The following is a 12,569-nucleotide window of genomic DNA, read 5'->3' as shown; positions in this document are numbered from 1 at the left end:
CACAACGTTAGGAGAAACGCCACTCTTCATGGGAGATACTGGCTGTTCATCACAAAGAGACACAACGTTAGGAGAAACACCACTCTTCATGGGAGATACTGGCTGTTCACCACAAAGAGACAACGTTAGGAGAAACACCACTCTTCATGGGAGATACTGGCTGTTCATCACAAAGAGACAACGTTAGGAGAAACACCACTCTTCATGGGAGATACTGGCTGTTCACCACAAAGAGACACAACGTTAGGAGAAACGCCACTCTTCATGGGAGATACTGGCTGTTCACCACAGAGACACAACGTTAGGAGAAACACCACTCTTCATGGGAGATACTGGCTGTTCACCACAAAGACACACAATGTTAGGAGAAACACCACTCTTCATGGGAGATACTGGCTGTTCACCACAAAGACACACAATGTTAGGAGAAACACCACTCTTCATGGGAGATACTGGCTGTTCACCACACAGAGACAACGTTAGGAGAAACACCACTCTTCATGGGAGATACTGGCTGTTCACCACAAAGAGACACAATGTTAGGAGAAACACCACTCTTCATGGGAGATACTGGCTGTTCACCACAGAGACACAACGTTAGGAGAAACACCACTCTTCATGGGAGATACTGGCTGTTCACCACACAGCGACACAACGTTAGGAGAAACACCACTCTTCATGGGAGATACTGGCTGTTCACCACACAGCGACACAACGTTAGGAGAAACACCACTCTTCATGGGAGATACTGGCTGTTCACCACAAAGAGACACAACGTTAGGAGAAACGCCACTCTTCATGGGAGATACTGGCTGTTCATCACAAAGAGACACAACGTTAGGAGAAACACCACTCTTCATGGGCGATACTGGCTGTTCACCACAAAGAGACAACGTTAGGAGAAACACCACTCTTCATGGGAGATACTGGCTGTTCATCACAAAGAGACACAACGTTAGGAGAAACACCACTCTTCATGGGAGACACTGGCTATTCATCACAAAGAGACACAATGTTAGGAGAAACACCACTCTTCATGGGAGATACTGGCTGTTCACCACAGAGACACAACGTTAGGAGAAACACCACTCTTCATGGGAGATACTGGCTGTTCACCACAAAGACACACAATGTTAGGAGAAACACCACTCTTCATGGGAGATACTGGCTGTTCACCACAAAGACACACAATGTTAGGAGAAACACCACTCTTCATGGGAGATACTGGCTGTTCACCACACAGAGACAACGTTAGGAGAAACACCACTCTTCATGGGAGATACTGGCTGTTCACCACAAAGAGACACACTGTTAGGAGAAACACCACTCTTCATGGGAGATACTGGCTGTTCACCACACAGAGACACAACGTTAGGAGAAACACCACTCTTCATGGGAGATACTGGCTGTTCACCACACAGCGACACAACGTTAGGAGAAACACCACTCTTCATGGGAGATACTGGCTGTTCACCACAAAGAGACACAACGTTAGGAGAAACGCCACTCTTCATGGGAGATACTGGCTGTTCATCACAAAGAGACAACGTTAGGAGAAACACCACTCTTCATGGGAGATACTGGCTGTTCACCACAAAGAGACAACGTTAGGAGAAACACCACTCTTCATGGGAGATACTGGCTGTTCATCACAAAGAGACACAACGTTAGGAGAAACACCACTCTTCATGGGAGATACTGGCTGTTCACCACAAAGACACACAATGTTAGGAGAAACACCACTCTTCATGGGATATACTGGCTGTTCACCACAAAGACACACAATGTTAGGAGAAACACCACTCTTCATGGGAGATACTGGCTGTTCACCACAGAGACACAACGTTAGGAGAAACACCACTCTTCATGGGAGATACTGGCTGTTCACCACAAAGAGACACAACGTTAGGAGAAACGCCACTCTTCATGGGAGATACTGGCTGTTCATCACAAAGAGACACAACGTTAGGAGAAACACCACTCTTCATGGGAGATACTGGCTGTTCACCACAAAGAGACAACGTTAGGAGAAACACCACTCTTCATGGGAGATACTGGCTGTTCATCACAAAGAGACAACGTTAGGAGAAACACCACTCTTCATGGGAGATACTGGCTGTTCACCACAAAGAGACACAACGTTAGGAGAAACACCACTCTTCATGGGAGATACTGGCTGTTCACCACAAAGACACACAATGTTAGGAGAAACACCACTCTTCATGGGAGATACTGGCTGTTCACCACAAAGACACACAATGTTAGGAGAAACACCACTCTTCATGGGAGATACTGGCTGTTCACCACAAAGAGACACAACGTTAGGAGAGACACCACTCTTCATGGGAGATACTGGCTGTTCACCACACAGAGACACAACGTTAGGAGAGACACCACTCTTCATGGGAGATACTGGCTGTTCACCACAAAGAGACACAACGTTAGGAGAAACACCACTCTTCATGGGAGATACTGGCTGTTCACCACAAAGAGACACAACGTTAGGAGAAACACCACTCTTCATGGGAGATACTGGCTGTTCACCACACAGAGACACAACGTTAGGAGAAACACCACTCTTCATGGGAGATACTGGCTGTTCACCACACAGAGACAGAGACACAACGTTAGGAGACACACCACTCTTCATGGGAGATACTGGCTGTTCACCACACAGAGACACAACGTTAGGAGAAACACCACTCTTCATGGGAGATACTGGCTGTTCACCACAGAGACACAACGTTAGGAGAAACACCACTCTTCATGGGAGATACTGGCTGTTCACCACAGAGACACAACGTTAGGAGAAACACCACTCTTCATGGGAGATACTGGCTGTTCACCACACAGAGACACAACGTTAGGAGAAACACCACTCTTCATGGGAGATACTGGCTGTTCACCACAGAGACACAACGTTAGGAGAAACACCACTCTTCATGGGAGATACTGGCTGTTCACCACAGAGACACAACGTTAGGAGAAACGCCACTCTTCATGGGAGATACTGGCTGTTCACCACACAGAGACACAACGTTAGGAGAAACACCACTCTTCATGGGAGATACTGGCTGTTCACCACAGAGACACAACGTTAGGAGAAACACCACTCTTCATGGGAGATACTGGCTGTTCACCACAGAGACACAACGTTAGGAGAAACACCACTCTTCATGGGAGATACTGGCTGTTCACCACAGAGACACAACGTTAGGAGAAACACCACTCTTCATGGGAGATACTGGCTGTTCACCACAGAGACACAACGTTAGGAGAAACACCACTCTTCATGGGAGATACTGGCTGGTGTTGTTCACCACAAAGACACACAACGTTAGGAGAAACACCACTCTTCATGGGAGATACTGGCTGTTCACCACAAAGACACACAACGTTAGGAGAAATACTGGCTGGTGTTCACCACAAAGACACAACGTTAGGAGAAATACTGGCTCTTCATGGGAGATACTGGCTGGTGTTGTTCACCACAAAGACACAACGTTAGGAGAGACACCACTCTTCATGGGAGATACTGGCTGTTCACCACAGAGACACAACGTTAGGAGAGACACCACTCTTCATGGGAGATACTGGCTGGTGTTGTTCACCACAAAGACACACAACGTTAGGAGAAACACCACTCTTCATGGGAGATACTGGCTGTTCACCACAGAGACACAACGTTAGGAGAAACACCACTCTTCATGGGAGATACTGGCTGTTCACCACAAAGAGACACAACGTTAGGAGAAACACCCACTCTTCATGGGAGATACTGGCTGTTCACCACAAAGACACAACGTTAGGAGAAACACCACTCTTCATGGGAGATACTGGCTGTTCACCACAAAGACACAACGTTAGGAGAGACACCACTCTTCATGGGAGATACTGGCTGTTCACCACACAAAGACACAACGTTAGGAGAAATACTGGCTGGTGTTCACCACAAAGACACAACATTAGGAGAGACACTACTCTTCATGGGAGATACTGGCTGTTCACCACAAAAAAGACAAAGTTAGGAGACAATTAGCCCTTCGCTAAATCCCACCCCAAAAAGCAATATTGTCCAATGCCAATCCAAATAGTTGCTATGCAGGTGACCGCAGTCTTACCATGCAACATGAAAACTCCTGCCGGGTAGTCGTTTAAAGTCGATTTCTCCCTGTGTCATTTCCTCGTATTGTATTTAAATAATGTCATGCACATTTGTCCATATGGAGAAATCCCGTCATTTAACATGCATCTCAATGGGTGAGATGGACAACTTGTCCTGTCTCCTCACTGCTAACGTGTCTATTGGACAAGGGCGGGTTGGGGAGGGACTTACCTTTGTATTTCCCATTGCACTACATATGGTGTCCTATATCTACCAACAAACCTTTGTATTTCCCATTGCACTACATATGGTGTCCTATATCTATCAACAAACCTTTGTATTTCCCATTGCACTACATATGGTGTCCTATATCTACCAACAAACCTTTGTATTTCCCATTGCACTACATATGGTGTCCTATATCTACCAACAAACCTTTGTATTTCCCATTGCACTACATATGGTGTCCTATATCTAACAACAAACCTTTGTATTTCCCATTGCACTACATATGGTGTCCTATATCTATCAACAAACCTTTGTATTTCCCATTGCACTACATATGGTGTCCTATATCTATCAACAAACCTTTGTATTTCCCATTGCACTACATATGGTGTCCTATATCTATCAACAAACCTTTGTATTTCCCATTGCACTACATATGGTGTCCTATATCTACCAACAAACCTTTGTATTTCCCATTGCACTACATATGGTGTCCTATATCTAACAACAAACCTTTGTATTTCCCATTGCACTACATATGGTGTCCTATATCTAACAACAAACCTTTGTATTTCCCATTGCACTACATATGGTGTCCTATATCTATCAACAAACCTTTGTATTTCCCATTGCACTACATATGGTGTCCTATATCTAACAAACCTTTGTATTTCCCATTGCACTACATATGGTGTCCTATATCTAACAAACCTTTGTATTTCCCATTGCACTACATATGGTGTCCTATATCTATCAACAAACCTTTGTATTTCCTATTGCACTACATATGGTGTCCTATATCTATCAACAAACCTTTGTATTTCCTATTGCACTACATATGGTGTCCTATATCTATCAACAAACCTTTGTATTTCCCATTGCACTACATATGGTGTCCTATATCTACCAACAAACCTTTGTATTTCCCATTGCACTAGGTGTCCTATATCTATCAACAAACCTTTGTATTTCCCATTGCACTAGGTGTCCTATATCCATCAACAAACCTTTGTATTTCCCATTGCACTACATATGGTGTCCTATATCTAACAACAAACCTTTGTATTTCCCATTGCACTACATATGGTGTCCTATATCCATCAACAAACCTTTGTATTTCCCATTGCACTACATATGGTGTCCTATATCTATCAACAAACCTTTGTATTTCCTATTGCACTACATATGGTGTCCTATATCTATCAACAAACCTTTGTATTTCCTATTGCACTACATATGGTGTCCTATATCTATCAACAAACCTTTGTATTTCCTATTGCACTACATATGGTGTCCTATATCTATCAACAAACCTTTGTATTTCCCATTGCACTACATATGGTGTCCTATATCTATCAACAAACCTTTGTATTTCCTATTGCACTACATATGGTGTCCTATATCTACCAACAAACCTTTGTATTTCCCATTGCACTACATATGGTGTCCTATATCTACCAACAAACCTTTGTATTTCCTATTGCACTACATATGGTGTCCTATATCTACCAACAAACCTTTGTATTTCCTATTGCACTACATATGGTGTCCTATATCTAACAAACCTTTGTATTTCCCATTGCACTACATATGGTGTCCTATATCTAACAAACCTTTGTATTTCCTATTGCACTACATATGGTGTCCTATATCTACCAACAAACCTTTGTATTTCCTATTGCACTACATATGGTGTCCTATATCTACCAACAAACCTTTGTATTTCCTATTGCACTACATATGGTGTCCTATATCTAACAACAAACCTTTGTATTTCCTATTGCACTACATATGGTGTCCTATATCTAACAACAAACCTTTGTATTTCCCATTGCACTACATATGGTGTCCTATATCTACCAACAAACCTTTGTATTTCCCATTGCACTACATATGGTGTCCTATATCTATCAACAAACCTTTGTATTTCCCATTGCACTACATATGGTGTCCTATATCTACCAACAAACCTTTGTATTTCCCATTGCACTACATATGGTGTCCTATATCTATCAACAAACCTTTGTATTTCCTATTGCACTACATATGGTGTCCTATATCTATCAACAAACCTTTGTATTTCCCCGGCAGGATGTTGTCGAAGGAGAAGCTGAGGGTGTCGGTGCTTCCCGACAGACCCACGGTCCTCCTCTCACCCTGACGGCTCACTGGCTGCAACGTCACCGACAGGTCATCGCAGGACGCTGCAGGTCAAAAGGTCAAGAAAGGTAAAAGAAAAAGGTCAGGAAACAAAACAATAGTAATGGTTAAAGTAAGTTGTACCAAAGATGGTCTATATATGAAGATGGGCGAACTTCATTAAGCCACTAGAGGCGAAATGGTACACAAAGCCTACAAATGGTCTCCTAAATATAGTAGGCGTGGTTTGCTTCTCCCCTGACCTCCACCCCCCTCCCTTCTCCCAGGCTGACAACAACACTGACAATGTCATGTGGAGCATTGAGAGCATTATATGGCAAATGTCATGATTCCCATTTCCCAAATCAGCCCCCATCAACCAAGAGTCTAAGACAGTTATGGAAATGTATATTATTAAGCATTGGAATACACATTTTATTTCACTTTTATTATGTCCATTCATTTCACGTTATAATATTCATATATCACATATTCTCATCTTAAATATGGGGCCAGAGCCCCCTATGTGTCGTCCGTCAAATTGCAGATGGACAGAGAGAGGCTTCCTGACTCCTCTCAAATCTCACAAGAGTTTGTTGCTGGGATAAAGAGAGGTCGATAAAGTAGATTTTCTCCTGATTTGTCTCGCTAAAAGAAGCCATTTTAGTATGAATATAAAAAATAGTGTGCGCCTTGTGATGATTGGGTCCAGTATTTAGTTCAGTGACCATGGAGTTAAGGAATGGTTCAGAAGCTGTGTTCACGTTCACTCTCCCATTGGAAATGAATAGACTCCAACATTCTTCCCTCCTAATATTGTCCCCGCCCCCTTCACGCAGATACGGGAAGTAAAGTCGAGTTTGTGCCTCTTGCTAATTTTCCTCTTGGGTTGTACTCAAATGAATCTCCATAGTTCATTGTACTCAAATGCACTAGGGCTCCATAGTTCATTGTACTCAAATGCACTAGGGCTCCATAGTTCATTGTACTCAAATGCACTAGAGGCTCCATAGTTCATTTTGCCCAAATGTCAGCCATCAGAAATTCTTCCCTCATCCAACAGCCCTCTTCTACCAGTGTTGATTTTGAAAGCACATTTTGTTATTGTAGTTTTACTCACAGTCTCTTAATAGGCCTATCTCACAGCCTTTCCCCGCCCCCTTTTGGAGCTAGTGGTGTTATTTTTTCTGCGGTCCATAGGCTTCCATGTTAAGAGGTATTTTCACAAGGCACAAACTACCGTTTTGTAAAGGTAAGGTTTATTCTACTTATTTGAGTTGTTATACCATTGTGTTTTCTTCATATTATTATCGGTCTTTGACATTTTAACATTAGGAAATGTACTTAGATTCTCCAGAGAAAAAAAGTGTAATGCCTAATGTTAAATGACACCACTATCTACCAGAAGGGGGCGTGGAAAGGGGGCTGTGAGATAGGCCTATAGTTTATTTAGTTTTAGTCACATTTTAGTCACCTGCAATGTTTTAGTGTTAGTCTAGACTAAATATCAGAAGATTATTGTCGACTAAAATGTATTTTGACGGGCCTTGAAGCCGTCGTAATGACTGATTTTACACTTGCTGAAAATAGCAGATCTACAAGCTCACAATGTGTTGCAGCGCAACGCGTTGTGAGCTTGTAGATCTGCTATTTTCAGTATGAAAAGTCATAGTTTCCATTTAGTCAGTGCAAAAAGGTAGTCGACGAACATTTGTCATAGTTTTAGAGTCAACAAAATCAACACTGTATTTTACATCGTCTCTGGTCCACTCCAGTCAGGTCTTAATGATCTGTGATTTACTGAACACTCTGAGACACTAAGGACTGTACCCAGACAGTAGACTTTGCACCAATAGGACTGTACCCAGACAGTAGACTTTGCACCAATAGGACTGTACCCAGACAGTAGACTTTGCACCAATAGGACTGTACCCAGACAGTAGACTTTGCACCAATAGGACTGTACCCAGACAGTAGACTTTGCACCAATAGGACTGTACCCAGACAGTAGACTTTGCACCAATAGGACTGTACCTAGACAGTAGACTTTGCACCAATAGGACTGTACCCAGACAGTAGACTTTGCACCAATAGGACTGTACCCAGACAGTAGACTTTGCACCAATAGGACTGTACCTAGACAGTAGACTTTGCACCAATAGGACTGTACCCAGACAGTAGACTTTGCACCAATAGGACTGTACCCAGACAGTAGACTTTGCACCAATAGAACTGTACCCAGACAGTAGACTTTGCACCAATAGGACTGTACCCAGACAGTAGACTTTGCACCAATAGAACTGTACCCAGACAGTAGACTTTGCACCAATAGAACTGTACCCAGACAGTAGACTTTGCACCAATAGGACTGTACCCAGACAGTAGACTTTGCACCAATAGAACTGTACCCAGACAGTAGACTTTGCACCAATAGAACTGTACCCAGACAGTAGACTTTGCACCACTAGGACTGTACCCAGACAGTAGACTTTGCACCAGTAGAACTGTACCCAGACAGTAGACTTTGCACCAGTAGAACTGTACCCAGACAGTAGACTTTGCACCAATAGAACTGTACCTAGACAGTAGACTTTGCACCAATAGAACTGTACCTAGACAGTAGACTTTGCACCAATATAACTGTACCTAGACAGTAGACTTTGCACCAATAGGACTGTACCCAGACAGTAGACTTTGCACCAATAGGACTGTACCCAGACAGTAGACTTTGCACCAATAGGACTGTACCTAGACAGTAGACTTTGCACCAATAGGACTGTACCCAGACAGTAGACTTTGCACCAATAGGACTGTACCCAGACAGTAGACTTTGCACCAATAGAACTGTACCCAGACAGTAGACTTTGCACCAATAGGACTGTACCCAGACAGTAGACTTTGCACCAATAGAACTGTACCCAGACAGTAGACTTTGCACCAATAGAACTGTACCCAGACAGTAGACTTTGCACCACTAGGACTGTACCCAGACAGTAGACTTTGCACCAGTAGAACTGTACCCAGACAGTAGACTTTGCACCAGTAGAACTGTACCCAGACAGTAGACTTTGCACCAATAGAACTGTACCTAGACAGTAGACTTTGCACCAATAGAACTGTACCTAGACAGTAGACTTTGCACCAATATAACTGTACCTAGACAGTAGACTTTGCACCAATAGAACTGTACCTAGACAGTAGACTTTGCACCAATAGAACTGTACCTAGACAGTAGACTTTGCACCAATAGAACTGTACCTAGACAGTAGACTTTGCACCAATAGGACTGTACCTAGACAGTAGACTTTGCACCAATAGAACTGTACCTAGACAGTAGCCTTTGCACCAATAGAACTGTACCCAGACAGTATACTTTGCACCAATAGGACTGTACCCAGACAGTAGACTTTGCACCAATAGAACTGTACCCAGACAGTAGACTTTGCACCAATAGAACTGTACCCAGACAGTAGACTTTGCACCAATAGAACTGTACCCAGACAGTAGACTTTGCACCAATAGAACTGTACCCAGACAGTAGACTTTGCACCAATAGAACTGTACCCAGACAGTAGACTTTGCACCAATAGAACTGTACCCAGACAGTAGACTTTGCACCACTAGGACTGTACCCAGACAGTAGACTTTGCACCAGTAGAACTGTACCCAGACAGTAGACTTTGCACCAATAGAACTGTACCCAGACAGTAGACTTTGCACCAATAGAACTGTACCTAGACAGTAGACTTTGCACCAATAGAACTGTACCTAGACAGTAGACTTTGCACCAATATAACTGTACCTAGACAGTAGACTTTGCACCAATAGAACTGTACCTAGACAGTAGACTTTGCACCAATAGAACTGTACCTAGACAGTAGACTTTGCACCAATAGAACTGTACCTAGACAGTAGACTTTGCACCAATAGAACTGTACCTAGACAGTAGACTTTGCACCAATAGAACTGTACCTAGACAGTAGACTTTGCACCAATAGGACTGTACCTAGACAGTAGACTTTGCACCAATAGAACTGTACCTAGACAGTAGCCTTTGCACCAATAGAACTGTACCTAGACAGTATACTTTGCACCAATAGGACTGTACCTAGACAGTAGACTTTGCACCAATAGAACTGTACCTAGACAGTAGACTTTGCACCAATAGAACTGTACCCAGACAGTAGACTTTGCACCAATAGAACTGTACCCAGACAGTAGACTTTGCACCAATAGAACTGTACCCAGACAGTAGACTTTGCACCAATAGAACTGTACCCAGACAGTAGACTTTGCACCAATAGAACTGTACCCAGACAGTAGACTTTGCACCAATAGAACTGTACCCAGACAGTAGACTTTGCACCAATAGAACTGTACCCAGACAGTAGACTTTGCACCAATAGGACTGTACCTAGACAGTAGACTTTGCACCAATAGAACTGTACCTAGACAGTAGACTTTGCACCAATAGGACTGTACCTAGACAGTAGACTTTACACCAATAGAACTGTACCTAGACAGTAGACTTTGCACCAATAGAACTGTACCTAGACAGTAGACTTTGCACCAATAGAACTGTACCTAGACAGTAGACTTTGCACCAATAGGACTGTACCTAGACAGTAGACTTTGCACCAATAGAACTGTACCTAGACAGTAGACTTTGCACCAATAGGACTGTACCTAGACAGTAGACTTTGCCCGACACAGAGGCCATGAACTGGGTGAAGAGCAGCTCGGAGATGGGCCGGTCCACCAGAGACATCTCCAGGGCCGCGGGCTGCAGAGCCAGGCCAGCCTTCACCTCCACCTCCGGGAGAGACACCTGATGGAGGTATAGGTCATTAGTTCAGAGACACCTCCAGGAGAGACACCTGATGGAGGTAGAGGTCATTAGTTCAGAGACACCTCCAGGAGAGACACCTGATGGAGGTCAGTGGTAGAGGTCATTAGTTCAGAGACACCTCCAGGAGAGACACCTGATGGAGGTAGAGGTCATTAGTTCAGAGACACCTCCAGGAGAGACACCTGATGGAGGTATAGGTCATTAGTTCAGAGACACCTCCAGGAGAGACACCTGATGGAGGTAGAGGTCATTAGTTCAGAGACACCTCCAGGAGAGACACCTGATGGAGGTATAGGTCATTAGTTCAGAGACACCTCCAGGAGAGACACCTGATGGAGGTAGAGGTCATTAGTTCAGAGACACCTCCAGGAGAGACACCTGATGGAGGTAGAGGTCATTAGTTCAGAGACACCTCCAGGAGAGACACCTGATGGAGGTAGAGGTCATTAGTTCAGAGACACCTCCAGGAGAGACACCTGACGACAACACGGAGGTAGTGGTAGTAGGAAGAATAGTTGATTTCGGTCATTAGCCATGTGCAAATATGACACTTCATATACAGGGGGCATTTAGACCTGAAGACGATTCGACAAATCGTCTTCTAAATCCTGACAGTTTTCTGAACAACCTACCGGTATGTTTCTGTCAGTCGTTCTCAAACATTTTCAAGTCAAGGACCCCCGGCCAATTAAAAATATATTTAATAAGCCTATCTCACAGAATTTCCCCGCCCCCTTAATACGCCCCCTTTCGGGGTTAGTGGTGATAGCGTGACGTCACTCCATAGACGCTACATGTTAACAGAGGTAATTTAAGAAGTCTACAACTTTTGTTTTCTCAAGGTAAGGTTTGTTCTATCTGTTCGAGCTGATTTACCATCTTGTTTGCTTCATAATAATATTGGTCTGTCACATTTTTACATTAGAAAATGTACTTAGATTCTCCAGAGAAAAAAACGTGTAAATGCTAATGTTAAATGACACCACTATTTACCGGAAGTGGGCGTGGAAAGCGGGCTGTGAGATAGGCCTATTGGCCGCCGACTCCCACCTGAAAATAGCAGATCTACAAGCTCACACCGCTGCAACGCGTTGCGAGCTTGTAGATCGGCTATTTTCAGCAAGTGTAAAATCAGCCATTACGACGGCATCAAGGCCCGCCAAGACACATTTTAGTCGACTAAATCACCTGCGAATTTAGTCGACTGCGACGCGTTGTGAGCTTGTAGATCTGCTATTTTCAGCATGC

General features: G+C 43.6%; 1 protein-coding gene across 4 annotated transcripts in view; it reads right to left on the bottom strand.

The window, feature by feature from the left end:
- nomo (nodal modulator) overlaps positions 1 to 12,569 on the bottom strand; it is a 67,713-nt gene that overhangs the window by 35,903 nt on the left and 19,241 nt on the right. For all 4 annotated transcript variants that reach the window (XM_079499212.1, XM_079499211.1, XM_079499214.1 and 1 more), the window contains 2 exons: positions 11,159 to 11,300; positions 6,406 to 6,537 (listed from right to left, as the gene is read on the bottom strand). In XM_079499212.1, the coding sequence (XP_079355338.1) occupies positions 6,406 to 6,537; positions 11,159 to 11,300 (274 nt within the window). The remainder of the gene's footprint in view (positions 1 to 6,405; positions 6,538 to 11,158; positions 11,301 to 12,569) is intronic.

Source organism: Electrona antarctica (genome assembly GCF_951216825.1).
Source record: "Electrona antarctica genome assembly, chromosome: 4".
NCBI lineage: Eukaryota > Metazoa > Chordata > Actinopteri > Myctophiformes > Myctophidae > Electrona > Electrona antarctica.
The sequence above is the reverse complement of the archived record's forward strand: the minus strand, read 5'-3'. Positions and strand labels throughout refer to the sequence as shown.